The sequence below is a fragment of the Sinocyclocheilus anshuiensis genome, unplaced genomic scaffold (genome assembly GCF_001515605.1).
Source record: "Sinocyclocheilus anshuiensis isolate Anshui unplaced genomic scaffold, SAMN03320099.WGS_v1.1 scaffold436, whole genome shotgun sequence".
NCBI classification, from domain to species: domain Eukaryota; kingdom Metazoa; phylum Chordata; class Actinopteri; order Cypriniformes; family Cyprinidae; genus Sinocyclocheilus; species Sinocyclocheilus anshuiensis.
In genome coordinates, this window is record NW_015560618.1 from 2258125 (window position 1) to 2276792 (window position 18668).

General features: G+C 35.0%; 1 protein-coding gene across 2 annotated transcripts in view; it reads right to left on the reverse strand.

Moving 5' to 3' along the window:
* Positions 1–18127, reverse strand: part of LOC107681713 (BMP/retinoic acid-inducible neural-specific protein 3-like) — a 25708-nt gene extending 7581 nt beyond the window's left edge. Inside the window, exons 1-4 of one of the 2 annotated variants that reach the window (XM_016478028.1) lie at positions 17688–18127; positions 17324–17600; positions 11960–12150; positions 9581–9774 (exon numbers count right to left, since the gene is read on the reverse strand). In XM_016478028.1, coding sequence (XP_016333514.1) covers positions 9581–9774; positions 11960–12150; positions 17324–17556 — 618 coding nt within the window. In that variant the 5' untranslated portion in view covers positions 17557–17600; positions 17688–18127. Of the gene's footprint in view, positions 1–9580; positions 9775–11959; positions 12151–17323; positions 17601–17687 lie in introns of those variants that run through there. The other variant, XM_016478029.1, reaches the window with a different exon arrangement.
* Between the last annotated feature and the right edge of the window lie 541 nt (positions 18128–18668).

Genomic DNA, 18668 nt, shown 5'->3' on the forward strand with positions numbered 1-18668 from the left:
AACTTTGAAAAAAAAAAAAAAAAAATAATAAAAATAACGCTGATTTTTTTAAATGAAAATTTGAAGTAGAAATTAATTTAAATATTTTCTTGTCAAACAATCGAAAAATAATTTTTACAGTGTTTTACACACACAGACAGACACACACACACACACATAATGCTTTTTGTAATTTTATATCAAGAAATGAATCATTTTATTTAGCAAGGATACATTAAATTGATCATATGACAAAACATTTTAGACTTACATTGTAACAAAATTTCTGTTTTAAATAAATGCTTTCTATTCATCAAAGAATCCTGGAAAACGTGTCTTGGTTTCCACAAAAATATTACTATTTAAAAATAACTATTTTCTGTGTGTGTGTGTGTGTGTGTGTGTGTGTGTGTGTGTGTGTGTGTACATATCTATCTATCAATCTACATACTGTGTATGTATGTGTGTGTATGTATGTATATATATATATATATATATATACAGTATATAGATAGATATATAGATAGATAGATATCGATGTAACATATCCTTGCTAAATACAAAAAGTAAAGCAAAGTTAAAGTAAAGTTTAAAAAAAGAAAGAAAAATGTGTACTGACCCCAAACATTTGAACGGTAGTGTATATTAAACATACACAAATATACACAAGTAAAAAAAATAAATAAGCAGCACAACTGATTCCAACATTGATAATAAATCAGCATATTAGAATGATTTCTGAAGGATCATGTGACACTGAAGACTGGAGAAATGCTGTAAATTCTGCTTTGCATGACAGGATTTTTTTTATTTCTTTTTTTTTTTGGACATTTTTGACTTTTTCAGCACTGGAAATTGAATTTTCCCCAATATTTCCTATTTTCCTAATATTTCTTATTTTCTAACATTGCCCTAATAATCTTGCTACACTTGCTTGTTTTTAAACATGATCTAAATCACTTTATTTTTAAAAGTTTAGAAAATAAAAAATAAATACACAAAATCAGCACTTTTTACCTTTGCAACAGCAACAACAACTATGCAGGCCTACTTCTGTTTGTGTAATGATGCAAGAGTTGGTTGCATCTGGTCCTAATTTTTCATGAAACTAATTAGGTTAACATCACTGTATTTAATTAACATTTTTATTATCTTTGCATCTTTGTGCAGCCCAGCGAGCACTGTTCATCTCTGTATTCTGCTGTGGCATATAACACTATGAATTTTATCCAGCAATGTAATTCAAAAGCTTCGGTCGTTCATCATTTATGAAAAAAAGCTATACAAAGTATTGAAGCGACATGAAGTCAAGGGCAAGAATCAGCAGAGTGTGAGAGAGAGACAGAGAGAGAAAAATCACAACTTCATTACACCCGCAGAAGGCTCTTATGCATCTGTTAATGCTGCTGGAGGGAGATTCATTAAATCCTAAAAATTCTCTCTGAGGTCTGAGCCAGCTCATTGTCCCTGCAAAGGCCAAAAACACAATAGGCCTGTTGTTGCACTCTACATCTAATTGTACATCAAAGAAATAATTGATAAATACAGAATTGTATTCAGGACCTAGTAAATGACAAACATAAGGTTTGTTGTGAACCGTGAATATGGAGGAGGGGGAGATTTTCTCATACAAAGCTATTGTGTGGCTTCAGAAAAGCAGTGCAAAAGCTGTACTTTCATCCTTTAAAAGCTTATTGACTTTGACTCACAGTCATGATATAATTTTCTGTTTTTTTTTTCTGTATCATAGAAAATTTCACTGAAGTCACTGCACGTATAAATTTCATTTTAATGTATTTTGAAATGTAATATAATTTTTTTTTTAAATGACTTATTAATATAGCTACTAAAGTGTCACATCACTGACCCTTGGAACAATATAAGGGTGCAAATAATTTTCTTTTTTTTAATTTCATTTTTGTGTGAAGAGTTCCTTTCAAACCACTGATTGACATTGGATGATAACATACTTAATTAGTGCTGTCAAACGATTAATCGCAAATTAAATACAAACACATGCATGTATATATTTAAGAAAAATATGTTATGTTTATATATTATATATATTAGTGCCGTCAAACGATTAATCGCATCCAAAATAAAGGTTTTTGTTTACATTATATGTGTGTACACTGTGTATATTTATTATGTACATATAAATACAAACACATGCATGTATATATTTAAGAAAAATATGTTGTTTATAATATTAAATATATTTATATATAATATAAAATATAAGAATATAAATATATAAATGTATATATATGTAAATATTTTCAAAGTATATTCTGTATGTGTGTTTATTTATATATACATAATAAATATACACAGTACACATACATATATTATGTAAACACATTTTTTGGTTTTGGATGCGATTAATTGTGATTAATCGTTTGACAGCACTAATTTTAATATATTACTTTTATATAATATACATTTATTTTATATAATATATTTCATATAACATTAATATTTTATATGTGAGCATTCATTCTTTTCGCTCAGCCTACTTTCCGTTTAAAAACAATACCAATATCTACAAAATCTAAATCATTATTTTTTAAATAAATACATCAATACAATAAATTGCTTATATGAATTGCATGCAGTTGTACATTTTATTAAATTATGTAAGATACAGGGTCAAAGATATCATATATACAAATGTATTAATTTATTCAGAATTTTCATTTTTTTGTGAACTGATCCTTTAAAAGCACTGATTAACACTAGATGACAACATATGGCCAGACACTGGCAAAACAACACCACAACAAATCTTTCCCGGTGAACTTAGAGACACTTTAGTAGTGAAAACTGATTTCCGCTATCTAAACGATGGCATCCTGTGGTCAAATTTAATTTAGGTGCCAGAAAGAAGCATTGTGAGTTCATGTGAAGGTTAATATACTTTGGCCTTCTCTCTTCCGCTTTACTGAAGAGTAAAAAACTGTGAATAATGCGACTGTGCTTAATGTCTTTCTCCAAACACTCTGGATTTACCGCTTTGATTAATACAAATGCAGAGCGAGTATTTCACCCCCACTTTTACTGTCTGTGTTCAAATGAAAAGCTCATTCAAACAGCAAGAAATCTCCACCTGATAAGAGAATCAATACTCTTAGTGAATAACATATAACATTATACAACTATTATTGCACACATTCTTCTAAACACATTTAAGACCATTAATTAGTGTAGAGACAGATAATTGTTCAAAGCACAGATAAGGTCAGTTACTGATGCCATCTGCGACTCTACCGAAGACCCAGCTAAACTAATGAGGCCGAGAGATTCGACAGCAGTGCATCATAATCAAACCTCTAATTTATGCTCTCAAACACCTTTCGAATAGTGTCCTCCCTCACCTGCTCATCCATAAGACTAAGATTGAAGAATCATCCTACGAGCTCCATTTAACACCTCGGCTAACCTTACAATGCATCTTCCATACATCTGTTTTCTTGCCTCAGAGCTCACTTCATGCTAGATGCAACTAATGAGTTGAATTAGTCAATGCAGAAAGGAATATAAATGGACGAGCCAGGCTGATCCATCACCGTGATGCATGTTGCGACTAACACCGACAGGCGCTTTGTCCTCATTAATAGCAACTTAGCCCGGGATCCTCTTAGCGAACGGGCTCAGACCCCAAAACGGTTTGCCTGAGTGAGATTGTGAATGACTGAATGTGGCAGGGCCGAGTTCGGATGGAAAACTGCAGCCTGGGATTAAGTCACTGCTTTTTCAAAGGAAACCTTGGGTCATTCATATCTGAAGCACTTGAGTGGTTTAAGCATGGTTTATTTTTAAAAGGCTGTGCTTGGCGCTTTAAACAAAGCCTGAGCAAATGAGATCAGTGTGGAGTCTATCACGAACGCCGCAGGCGCGAGGTTATGCTGCTGATAACTGCACGTTGAATAATGAACTCGCCTCTGAGGCGAATAATTGTATTCAAGAGGAAGGCGTTTGCACGTATGAAACTAACATAAATTCACATTGCATATCATTCCTGGTTTTTCTGTGTCTTAAGTTGCAAAAATGGTGATTTGAGACTTGACTTGGATTCCAATTTAGAGACTTTCGCAGGATTTAATGAGAAACATTTTCTCTGAATTGCGACATGGTTTTGTAGAAACAAAGAATTTAATAATTACAGTTCTGGTTCTTTTATTATTCTTTTAATAATGATTGGTTGATTGATTGAACAATTCAAATGCCAATATGTGGCCTTAAATATGTATTAAATAACAATACTAAACAACCAAAAATATTAACTTTTAATTTATTTTTATATATTTCTTTTTATTTGTTTACTATTGACAAAATCATAATATGTCATAATTATAATAACATGTCATATGCATAACCAGTCAATAACTTTTTTACTGTCATTGTAATATTTTGAATTAGATTACATTTTTTTTATATATTTTCTTTAATTATAAACTTTTTTTAAATATCCTGTCAACCTGTGAAACCTGTCAAAATAAAAGTTCGGTTTCACTTGAAGAAACCGTGACAGAAATATTACTTAATGTAATGATAGTAGTACTACTAATACAATTATGAAATTATTATTTGTAAAGGAATATTTACCAGAAAAATTATTTACCAGAGTTTATTTAGCAGAAAAATTACACAACACAGTATTAAAAAAATATAAATAAATAAAGAAATAAAGAAATAAAAATAAAATCAATTAATTAGAAATGCTAAAATTGAATGCAGAAAATTAATGGAAAACAGAATTTGGTAAAAAAATAACACTGAATTTGAGAGAAAAAAAAAACATTTCATAGGGCTTTAAAAATGTAGTTTTTGTTAAACTTTTAATAAATTGCTGTTAAATAATAAAATGTAATATAACCATTAAAACAGAGTAAAAAAAAAATTTGAATAATATAATCCAGAATAATTCAAACGGAAAAATTAAACAGAATTTGGGCCCTATTTTATGTTTAACAGAAGAAAGAAACTCTTACAGCTATGGAACATTTTGAGGGTGATTAAATCATGACAGAATTTTTGGGTCAACTAACCCTTCAGCTGAGCTGTATGTGTTTGATTCACTAAAAGAACCGACTCATTCTCGTTCGAGAATGTGTGGACTACACTGGATGCGCTGTGTATTTGATTTACTTAAAAGAACCAATTCATAAAAGTAATTTGATCAAGAATCACTGGTTGCACTGTACAGTATGTTTTTGATTCACCCACAAGAACTGAATCATAAGAGTCCTTCATTTGGAAAACGGACTACAATGTTGTGCTGTGTTTTTGGTTCATTTAAAAGAACCAAATTATAAGGATCATTCTTTTGGGAAACAGACCACACTGGTTGCACTGTATGCTTTTGATTTACTTTAAAGGGGTCATATGATGCGATTTCAATTTTTCCTTTCTCTTTGGAGTGTTACAAGCTCTTGGTGCATAAAGAAGATCTGTAAAGTTGCAAAGACTAAAGTCTCAAATCCAAAGATATATTCTTTATAAAAGTTAAGACTTGTCCACGCCCTCCTAAAACGTCTCGTTCTAACACGCCCCCACATGTCTACATCACTGTGTGGGAAGATTTGCATAACGCCGCTCAAATGTTCATGCAAAGAAAAGCATAATGCCGCCGCTCAAATGTTCATGCAAAGAAAGGCGTAACTTTTATTCTCACTGTAGTATTGTTCTTGCCGCCGCCGCCATGTTGTGGAGATGCTGTGTGTTTCGTTGTGAAAGCGAAACTACTTTGTTTGGCCTTCCAAAAGAGGATGATATCCGCTTCGTCATGCCTAGAGCTGATCCGTGCTGGTCGCTGAGGGCTGAGGAAATACTACAACGTTGCGCTGTGGATCGCCGGATCGGCTTCCACCGTGGACGAAGCGGAGTCCAGCCCGCGGTCCGTTTTTTATATTTAAAGAATTTGCCACTGATGATTCAAACGTGAGTTTGAGCAGTGTAGAGTAGCACTTGTTGTTTGTCATTTCTCCGATCACAAATGCAGACATGGTTTTATGTTTACGTGGCGCAATACGCAACATGTAAAAACATTATAATCAGTAATTATGTCCCCACTGGATGCAACAAATGCCTCGTTTGTAATGGGTTTTATTGGTTTTGTCTCGTCGTGCCGGGACACACGGAAACACAATATGGTAAGGGGCGTAACATTTCCATCACACGCTTGAGGTATTCGGCCAATCACAACGCAATGGATAGCTGGCCAATCAGAGCACACCTCGCTTTTCAGACCTATGAGCTTTGTAAAAATCGACGAGTTTCAGAAAGGTGGGGCATAGAGGAGAAACAATAATGTACATTATGTGGAAAATAATGTGTTTTTTAACCTTAAACTGCATAAACACATTTCATTACACCAAAAAATGGAACCGATTCATAAAAAAACAACACTTTTGGTTCCCCACCAGGATCCTGTTGGCATATCAGTGGAACATTCACCATATACAACATGCTAGAAATACAGAAACATTCATAATGTTAAATGTAGCTGTAGATATAACGATATACTGGTTAAGCATTAGGGAAAACAAATCCCTGTTATCACAGTTATCCATTCATTTACTACAGGGAAAACAAAGAAAGATTATGAGTGGGCATTCAGGTAAAGAAAAGCCGTGTCTGAACATTATTCAGTGGTTTTCATTTTTAATTGCTCCCTTGCTCACTTGGATAATGGGTAATGAATAAACTATCCATTTTAAAAGTACACGGTATTACGATAAAATGGTCTGTTGATTCAAGTAAAACCTCCTAGACTTATGTTATAATAAGAATGATAAGAAAATTCTGTGAAATAATGTTTTATTATACCTACACCACAGAGAAAACTGTTACATCAGGACTTGAGTTCTGATGAAGACAAGAAGAAAAAAAGAAAAAGAAAATTGAGGCTCCCATTCTTGGGGTGATTGATTTTCTGTCAGAAAGGTCTAAATGTCCACGTGAGGCAACTGCAGAATGCACTGAAACTGCGGATCCGCATCTTTACATGTTAAGAATGAAGTTACAAACTGTTTTTAATTTAAAAGTTGATCTACTGATAATGCGCAAATGAAAAAACATCCAAATAATTTCCATAATGACCAATGCAGTCTACCAAGAGAAGAGCAAATGAAAACCTATCGCAGCCATGTCAAACACAGAATGGGTTAAGAAATTTTTTGGGCATTAAATAATGACCCAAATACCGTACCAGTAAACTGACTAGCACAAACCTTAGTAAATTACGTTGATTTATTTAAATACTCTCCTCCGTCTGAAAGGGAAACTCCTACTAATGCAAATGCTATAAAGTCCATGCCGTTTCATCCCTAATTCCTGACAGTAGTTTTTTAATGCCAAAAGTGGGTTTACACTGGTGCAAGCTGTTAGTATATCTGGCTCATAATTATCTACAGCTAATGCATGATTAGGTTTAATCAAAGCTGCCAAAAAGGCAAGTCCACCGTTGATTTGATGTCAAGTTAGTCAATCAGTAAGAGCACTAATTAAAATGAAGCTAAATCAGACCCTGTTCCTTTTATATATTTTAGATATACTATTCATATGATTATGAAAAGATAATGTACTATTAATGTAATGTACTAATGGGGGATTTAAACCCAGGATGATTTGATTAGGAGAAAATGTAATCTCCGGCTTGACTAAACACATATTTCTCATGATTCACAAGAGCATGGAAAAAGAAGTTGTGTGTATTGTTCCAAATTTTATTATTTAATATTATCTGATTAGGATTGTGTGTAATTGATATGCTACTAGGGCTGAGCAATATAAGAAAGATAATATATGAAATATTAAAATATATTACAATTATTTTTTAAAAATTCCTACAAGAAGTTGTGGCTGCCAAAGCAAGCTCTTTGAAGAACAAAGAAATACATATTAAAGAACAATTATGGTGGCCAAGAAAGCTCAGCACGCTGTGACTGAAAAAAACACGTGCAAAAAAAAAAAAACCACACTAGTAAAAAACATCTTCATCAGTTTGACAACACATGTGCTGGAAATACTTACAACGCAACCAAAAACAGAAACACACTGAAAATACTTAATGCAATCAAATACAAAAACATGCTGCAAATACTCACAACACACACACACACAAAAACAAAAATGAAAACAAAAAAAAAAGAAATGTGTTACAAATACTCACAACGCAACCAAATACAGAAACGTGCTACAAATACTCACAGCGCAAAAAAAAAAAAAAGACAAACAGAAATGCACTGCAAATACTCACAACATAAACAAATACAGAAATATGCTGCAAATACTCACAACACAAAATAAATACAGAAACACGCTGCAAATACTCAGGATGCAAAAAGAAAAAAAAAACATTCACTGCAAATACAGCGTAAGCAAATACAGAAGCATGCTGCAAATACTCACAATGCAAAAAATAAATAAATAAATAAAATACAGAAACATGCTGCAAATACTCACAACACCAAAACATATACAGAAACATGCTGCAAATATGCAAACAAATACAGAAACGTGCTGCAAATACTCACAATGTAAAAAAAAAAAAAAAAACAGAAATGGTCTGCAAATACACACAACACAACCATATACAGAAACATGCTGGAAATACTCAAAACGCAACCAAATACAGAAACATGCTGCGAATTGCATAGATAAAATGGAAATGTTTATAGGGGACCCCAACAAGTGATGAACCTGGCTGGGACATGCTTATTGTTCAATGTCTACTCATCCGTGGAGTTGTCGATGAACTGTGAGTTTTTTGTTTATTTCTACATCAATACATTCCATAATGCTTAATTAATAGTTAAAACCAAGTCAAAATTGCAGATTGATGGTATGAATAATCTTTTTTGTTGTAGTCTGTGCTACTTACAGCAGTTTTCTGTATTTGGTTGCATTGTTGGTATTTGCAGCGTGTTGCCTTGTGAGTATTTGTGTTTTCAAACTGATGAAGATATATATATGATATATATACCTATATATTTTTATATATTTTTTAATTTGCTGGTGTTTTCCTTTTTGCATGTGTTTTCTTCAGTTGCAGAGTGTTGAGCTCTCCCGGCCACCATAAACAAGTGTCAGGTCTATTCGTTTGCATTTACACTCACACAAGACTTTATGCATAGATATATTTTGACATACATTATCAAGTTTTTGGTACAGTTTATTGCCATGGTTAGCAATGTCAATCATTACATCTTCAAATTCAATCCTGCATTTAAATACACTTGTCAGTCCAGAAAATTTGCAGTGTGTTGTTAGTAGCATGAAAAATAAAATATTTTTTCAAATTGTGCATAGGTTATAATAGAAAGTGTAGAAAGCGAAGACATTTTTGAAAGCAGCCACCTATCGGCTATGATGGTCGAAAAAAGGGGTGGAATTGACTTATTTTATTTATAAGCAAAAAGTTATTGCGATATATATGATATTTCCACATTTTATATCATGAGCAAAGATATTGTGATAATATCCCTAATATGCAATGCATCGCCCAGCCCTATTTACTACATAGAAGCAAAATTGATTTTTGCATTTATTTATCGCTGCCATCACATTTCAAACCTGGTCGGTAGCATGGGGGTCATACCTTAATGGCAGTGGAGGCGATCTGGAGGTGATGGAGCTTCCGGAGCGTGCTGTCTCTGTCGATGAAATAGGATGCTGCCAGTTGGTGGAGGGCTTCGAGGGTCAGCGAACCGGCTGTAGCGTTGGAGGCACCGCCATTCTGCTGACCTCTGCTAAGCTTGCTTTTGTCCACGAAAATGGTCAAGGACTCCTCGCCTGATCAAAAGCCAGACAAAAATTATCATCTCAGCTGGAGAAGCTAATCAACCCTAATCATCTACAGCATGAGCTCGCCCCGTCTCGGCCCGTCGGGGGCCCACAAAGCCATGCAGCTCTTCCCCATCTGACACGTCAGCTCTCATTACACGCATGGTACAGATGAGAGTATCTTCATCTCCGAGTGAGAGGAATCCAATGAAAATCAATTGACTCAGCTGTTGGGTTTGTTTGGAGAGAATAAATGCCTAAGAAAAAAAATCTTAGAGTCCAAAGGTGTCCTGTGGAGCATTAGCCAGACCTTCAAATGTTCTCCACTTTCAGCCTCAGTCATGGTATAAAAGCAGTTTATTTATGGAGCAAGATATTGATGGCTGAGAATGTCTCTTTTGAAGAGGTGTATACTGTAAACAGTCTCTCGGCAGGCAAGGTATAAAGGACTATAGAGAACTGAGAGACAGCTGCTCTCCAATATATCTACAAATGAAGATGAGTTCTCAGAGCTGAAAAGCAGCTAAACAAACAGAGATGTACCTGTCCACACTTTTCACCTATTGAAACTGACAAGGCAGTCGCAATCAATTTTACTTTCGTATTGACGTATTTTTATGAGTGAAACAGATTATTCATGGAGAAAAACTGGAAGGGTCTTTTTTTTTTTACACATGGGAAACTGATTGGACAGTGAAAAGCAGAAAAGATTCCTTGATACGTCACCAGAACGTTAGCCAAAGCAGAATGGTTCCATGTACACCCAGCATTAACATGCATTTTCTGTGATCGTGTCATGATCAGATCACACTTCACCACATTAAAAAATGTGATCGGATCACTGCAGACACATTTTGAGGTGATCTGGAATGGATTTTGACTACATTTAAATGAAAGTGTAAATGCAAATGTATTTTTCGTTATCTGTATGCAGCAATGAAAGTAATATGTGATGAGAAAAATTCAATTAATCATTTTCACACTCTGGCACTGCACTCTTTTGCTCTCACCCAATTCAATCAACAATTTCCCATTATTTATTTAATTATTTCTTTGGATTACACTTAGAATCTCATTTCTCTCAATTATCTAATAAGAATTTTAAACCACTCCCTCCTCTTTTCTCAAACCCCTACTAACTTTTTGAAAATTTGTTGAGAGTGACCGACTAAAAGGGAACAGCAAACTAGACCTGAAGACACCCCCCCGTATAACATAATATTAACAGAATCATAACTATAAATACATTTATTAACTATAATATATTATTAACAGACATAAAGAGTTTTGATATACTTAATTAATAAGTATTAATTAATGACAATTCATTGTGTGATTTCAGAAGTGACAATAACTTTATTTTCTTCAATAAAAACTATAGTTATTGAAGAAAAAATATATTTTGATAGTCAAGTTAGTTTGTTTTAGTATATTAATAATATTATTGACAATAATAATAATAATAATAATAATAATAATAATAATAATACATTTACTTTATCTTGCAGTTCTCTTGGATTGGTTGCTGAGGCCCTTCTAGTGGGCCCCGGTCCCCTGTTTGAGAAACACTGGCATAGGTGACATCAGCCAAAAAGGAAAGTCATTTCAGAGGCGTTTCAGTTTAACAAAACTGCATTTTTAAAGAAAGATTACAAAGACAAGCCTTTTTTTCTTTGGAATAACATGCACCGATGAAATGTACATTAATAAATCAAACGGGGTGAATTTTGAGTTCGTTGTCTGACCTGTTAAGTTATGAGTATCATGTCCATTTGACAACACTAACCCCAGTGTTCAATAATGCAGAATGTCACGTCAGCCTCTACAGAGACCATATAAAGATGTTCTTGCAACCCAGAAACAAGGCAAGAATGAAAATCCATTTTGCAGGGATAATAACTAGCTCACACGTAATATAGTTTTGGTAACACTTTAGAATAGGGAAAACTTATTCACTATTAACTATGACTTTTCCCTCAATACATTCCTAATTTGCTGCTTATTAATAGTTAATAAGGTAGTTGTTAACTTTAGGTATTGGGTAGGATTAGGGATGTAGAAAAAAGTCATGTAGAATAAGGCATTAGTATGTGCTTAATTAGTAATAATAAATGGCTAATATTCTAGTAATATGCATGCTAATAAGCAACTAGTTAAGAAACCCTAAAATAAAGTGTTACCATAGTTTTCTTACCTCCCAGAGTGGCAGAGAGCAGGAAATGAGTCCCGTATTTCTTGATGATGGTGTCAGTAATTTTCTGCAGGCTCGGCCTTCTCCCCAGAAGCCTGATGTTATGGATAAAGTCGGGGTCAAAGGGCACGGCCACCCCATTGCCTTCTTGTCTCTCTGCAGCAAGGCTGTTGACCTTCCATCGGCCGAACTCCCTGTGAGTTCATAATCATTTACGTGAGACGTTGTATGATCCGATACTGGAGCACAATAATCAGTACATTAGTCATTACAGTCACATCCATGTCGCCCTCTCCTCAATCTGGCTCTTCTCCACATCTGTCCCTCTCTCCATGTTTGTTTGCTCTATTCCTATTCCAAAAAGCTCTTTTGGGCTCAACAGAGCAGCCAGGCCGGTAGGTGGTATTTCATTGTTTAGGGGCTTGAAGAGCCTCCATAGGGAGCCAGGTGCACAATCTGAGCACATTTCTACAAAGAAATGTGAGGATGTAATCCCTTAAGATCCTCCTTTAAACTCTGCGTGGTGCCTGTGCATCTTGAATTGTGCATAGTAGTACGTTGAACAAGGTAAAGCTTGTAAACGTCTGTTTAACCGCTCTAAACAAACGCTGAGATGGCACGGTGTGTTATAATGTCAGTTACATTTCCTTTCAGAACTATTATCTGATTACACCCTCACACAGAAAGAATAACAGCAATTCCTTGCTCGACTAAAGGGAGTACTGTGAACTAAAATGCATACTGTACACCCACTAAACTATGAAATAGGTATTGTGGATGGAGAATGGAATCTAGTTTATTTCCATTTAAATACATTTGCATCTATTATTACGCAGCAAGAGAGCTCCGTTTCAAAGTTTAGTCATCTGATATTCTGTTCTAATCTGGTCTGACAGAATTTGTTGCATTCCCTGAAGCTAACACTCAGATGGTAGATCTTCAAACAAAGCACCCCACTCGTGCGTCCCTAAACGCTGTAGCAAAATTTGAGAGAGAAAGTTCAACTTTTCTTTTTCTTTAATATTTTGAAACTTTTTTTGTGTGGAAACACACTCATTTTGAGCATCACATTCCAGCTTCATGATCATATATCTGTAAAATAAAAAAGAAATAATAATAAGAATTTCATACAGGCAATTAAGAATAAATGTGATACTCAAGAGAACTTTTTGCCTTTGGGGAAAATATCATAATGTTTACATGCAATTTAATATAATTATTAGGGCTGTTGATTTAATCTGTTAATTTGGTTTGATTAATTATGAAAAAAAGCAATGTCTGGCCTAGACCTGTATGTCATCTTACATTGCATGCAATTGCTTAATGACAAACATGATGCAGAGCAATGACTCAGTGCATCATATAGCCATATGATAATGCAGTTATACACCAAAAAAAAAATACAGTTTAGCATGATATTACAGTATAGCATATTTGCATGATGTTATAATGTGACATTGTGATATAAATGTGATATTGATTTTATACAAAGTAAACAAGAAATAAACTGATATATATTGATTTAGACACATTATTGTCAATATCCCTGTTTCTCTCAATTTTACAAATGAAAAGAGCACCAAACAAAGGCACAGCAGAACTGCTTTTCTGACAACATACAGCAGCATTTCGTGAATGAATCCACAAGTGAGTTAATGATTCAATGACTCATTCATAAAGACTTGCGAGCAAGTCACTTGCTTTCTTCTTGAATGCATCAATAAATGTTAATTTACTAACATTTCAATATATGCTAATTCAATATATGCAATATATGCTAATATTATTTATTTATTTTTAAATGAATACATTTATTTGGCAATTATACATTAAGTTGATCAAATGTGACAGTGAAGACATTTATAATGTTACAAAAGGTTTAAATTTCAAATAAATGCTGTTTTTGAAGTTGATTTCTGCGAAGCATTCCAGCATTTATATTCATCAAAGAATCCTGACAAAATGTATCACTTTCCACAAAAATATTAAGCAGCACAACTGTTTCCAACCTTGATAATAATCAGAAGTGTTTCTTGAGCAGCAAATCAGCATATTAGAATGATTTCTGAAGGATCATGTGACACTGAAGACTGGAGTAATGATGCTGAAAATTCAGCTTTGATCACAGGAATAAATTATATTTTAAAATATATTCAAACAGAAAACAGTCATTTAAATTTGAAATAATATTTCATAATATTACTGTTTTTACTGTATTTTTGATCAAATAAATGCATCCTTGTAAACATAAGAGACATAAATGTTTAAAAATCTTCCCGACCCACAATTTTTGAATAGTAGTTTATATCTGTCTTTTCGTGCATCGCATACAGTAAAAGATCATTTAATATCAGTGTGTCAAATAACAGCAAATTCGATTTGTAACCAGTACTTTTCGCCTTATGGGAAAATATCTCATAATTTATATACAAATCCAGTTACTGGTATCCAGGCAGTGTACAAATTGCATGACATGCCGCTTTTTCTCAGGTTCTGCAAGACCACACTGTTAGATCAATATTTATTATTTTCTTTCATCCTATGTCCCACATTCCCTATCTCCATTACAGGGTTATTCGTCTCCACACCAGAGAAAACACAGGAGTTTCCCCAACCTTGGCTGAAGAAATCTCTCTTTAGAGATTAGCAATTAAACCACATCCCTCTATACTAGTGACAGAGTTTAAAACTCATGGGAACCAATCCAATCACTCACATGAAGAGCCCTATCCAGAGAACAATCACGAAGGGAATGGAGGATGTCATTATCACCAATCAGCCCAACGAGGGATGGTGTAAGTATCAGCGTCTGATGAGCAATAGCGTTGAGCACCTAAGCCACTGATCACCACCGACAAACCAGAGAGGGCAAAACGCTCCTTTACTGGAGAGCTCTCTGAGAGCCTGCGGTGCAGACCTGAGGGCACCATGTAATCAAAAGCCACAAGCTATTCTGTAATCAGAAGCAGAAACCAGAGGCATAAATGAAGATGAGATCAAGAGGAAAATGATGCTAATAATAATCTAGAGTTCGGCTGCGAGGCTTCGTGAAGGCTGTGGAGGTGTGTTTATGCATTATTACTTATTGTTTGGAGAAGGTATTTATTGGTGATTTCTGAGGCGCTATGCTGAGTTTATGATACTTGACTTCTTTTCACTAGGGATGTTATACAGAATTGTGTTATGATTTGTTTGGTTATGGCTAATATATGAGCCCATGAGAACAAATACTTCAGTAAACTTTAGTAACGTTGTCACAACCCCACTTGACAAACTGTGTAATAGTGTTATGGTGGGTTTTCCTATCACCAAATGGCACCCTTAAACCACCCAAAGTCCGTTTGTTGCATAATGAATAAAAATGGCTAGTACTTTCTTGATCTGGCAAGCTCTAATCTGATTGGCTGCTTGACTTTACACGATTTTCAGCAGTTGGGGTGCACAAAAAGTCATGTTTGGAAGGTATAGGGTTGCTATAATGAGCAAATCACCTTATAATTGCCAAAGTTTGTAAGGCTGTGGGATGAAATCTTTGCAAGATATGAGTTTTGTTTGAGGAACTCACAATCAAGTAAACTAGACATTTTTGACTTGTATATTCCACTTTGTTTTCTGAGTTAGATAAAAAATAACTTAATTGGTGTTGATGGTTCCATGAAGGACCTTTATCTTCTATGGAAACGTTCCATTTCAAAGGGTTCTTTATAGTTGAAAAAGGTTCCTTAGATTTTTAAAATGTTCTTCTGAAAGGTTCTTTGGGGAACACAAAATGGTCATTTTATGACATCTCTAATGAAATCTCCTTTTGGAACCTTTACTTTTAAGAGTGATCTTTAAGATAATTTGCATGTATTAACATCATGTGTACACACATATTTTACAGTCCTGTTTTACATGTACATACTATTTACTTATTATAGTAATTACATAAATTGGGTAATAACCAGATACTAACCCTGAATGTACCCTTAAAGCTAACCTTATGTAGTTATCTTATATTACCCAGTCATTTCTTTGGTAAGTACACTGTAATTGCACATACTACAAAATATAGTGCAACCCACATTTCTGATAAACCCGCCTCTGAACAGCTTGTACAGATGACCTGTGGTTGGTTGTTTTCCATGTCAGTCAGACAGTCTCATGTTGTTTAAGTGGGCAGTTCTTGGCTAGAATATCCTGCATGGTTTTGTGTGGGGGGGGAAGCAAATCCCAGTTACTTAACCATGAAATAAGAAAAATATCCAATAGATTTTGTATTTTTAGAAAGAAAACACTCCACTGAAAGGAACATGCACATATTCAGATGTGTCATTTCACCAATACACTTTCAAGAGGAAACAGAGGACCCCATTACTTCGCCCATGACAAAGCTTTAAAATGTTAAAATTAAATTAATTAAAATTCTGTTATTTACTTATATGATAATTTACTTTTTGTTTTTCAGTTTTATGTGGAACTTTTATTGCTGAAAAAAACACCATAAAACCACTTAGCACTGAAGTAATAAAACAGAGAAGAGACCCAGATGTAAGCAATAGTTGTGATAAATTTAACTGAAAATTGTCCCCTAAACTCAGATTTAAACACTCAAAAGTGTCAGGAAGTGTTGTGACACATTGGACATCAGTTACATCAAATCCATTGGATCTCGCTCGTCTTGCAACTGATTGCAACATGCTAATGTGTGGATGCATCTTTTTAAATGGGAAAGTTTTTAGTGAAACGTAACTTAAATTTTGCCCTGCTCTTCATACAAACTGTATGCCTTCATAGCACTTGGAATAAGGCATGAGATGTTTTTTTATTTATTATTTAACTATATTTATATTACTGGTCATGCTCTCTTGGCATTTTCATTTAATTAAGCAAATGCAAATGCAAATGCCATTAAAAAAAAAGTTACACAGTTCTTCTCTCTATAAAAAGCAAGATCTATTAGAAATATTAAGCAGGATTTGTTTTCCTCTACAGATAGGCGGTAATGTGAGTCAAAGCGAACACTATCGGTTATCATTTTCCAGCTTCAGTGCTTGAAGCATGGGTTTCTTTTGGAACTATTTTCATTGGCAGAGAAGAAATACACGAACCAACTCGAGTTCTCAACATTCATTATTTATAGAACTGCTGTATAAGAATGTGATAGGAATATGAGCAACGCTTTTTAGTGAACGGAGTCAAAATATTCGAGTCACCTGTGGGCTCGAGCTTAATGCGAATCAGTCATGCTGATATTCAGTAGTAGGCTACAGAAGCACTCTAAGAGACACCTAAGAACGGTTTAAAGGGCAGAGGGTGCTGGAATCTGACCCTGACCTCACAGGAACCGAAACGAATCACACTGTTACATTACTGTTACTGTCGTACCTGTATATTTTGTATCTGGTTGTAAAGCCGTGTTGGTATCGCTCGGTGAACTCGATGAATTCCTGAGAGCGATGGAAAGGACCTTTATCGGACAGCAGCCATCCGAGCGGTTCCGCGGAGCCCACATACACAGCCAGAGAGACGAGCACACAAGCCCAGCGGAGAGAGATCACCATCCCCTCCCATAGGAGCATCAGGTCAGGCGGTCTAGGACCAACGCTCCGAGCCCACATCCTTCAGCCATACATGCTCCCTCCTCGCAACTCCCCGTTGTGTCCTGCAACTCAAAATAATAGGTGTTTTCAAACGGCGATCTCAAGTTAACATCCCCATCACAGATTTCGGAAAGAGGGGCAGGCACTACCTGACATGAGTTACACTTCGGCTATCCGAGACACGGAGGAAATAATAAAAGACAACACTCGGAAATCCTTTGAGCAACTGTCCGCCCAGGAAAGCGGTCCTTTTCGGAACAGGTCTAAAGTATGTCGATAAAATGTTTTCTCACATCAGGTGAAAGCAGGTGCGCGCGCGTTCCCAAATCCACGCTGGGGCGCAATGGAAGAAGTTGACGCACATCTGACAGAGGTGGGAAAAAATGTTCTATGGGAAACGCTTTTCGCAGGAATAAAAAGTGAGATTTCTTTAGAGCCCTCTGTTCTCTCGGGGCGAGCAGGTTGGATGCTCTCTCGGTCTTGATAGACTGTAAAATATGATGGAGCATGAATGCCGGTTTCCCCACGAGTGCATCTCCTGCCTTAACACTTTTCACACTGAGCAATACATATAAAGCATAACTCTCGTGCCCCCACCCTTTCTCTATTTCTCTCACCCTGTATGCCCCTCCTTCTGCGCATTCACTTCTTTTTGTTGGAGAATGTGCCCTGGAAAATGTACTATGATGTGGTTTTATTTCAGAATTTAAATAAGGTAAGTCACTTGCTATAAGTTTATTGTACATGATGGTGTTACATTAACATCCATGTTCTGTTAGGGGTCTGAGACACCAGTCCAAAAAAATACTAAAAATGACTTTTCCTTCCTTTTTTTAAGTACAGTATCTTATGAGAAATTAGCATAAACAATACTTAAACAACTTGATTGCATCCTTTAAAGATCCTCCAAAATTACATAAAATTAAATGAATAAATACAATTCTGATCAAATTTTATAGAATAAAATTTTCATATGTATAGCCTACATATACATTGTGATCATACACACACACACACAGTGTACAGTCAATATCAACAGAACACGAGAGCTCTCTTTTCTGCTGTGCACTGTGATTATAAATAGTCTCAAAAGCATTGATTACAAAATGATGAGGGGGGAAAAACACCAG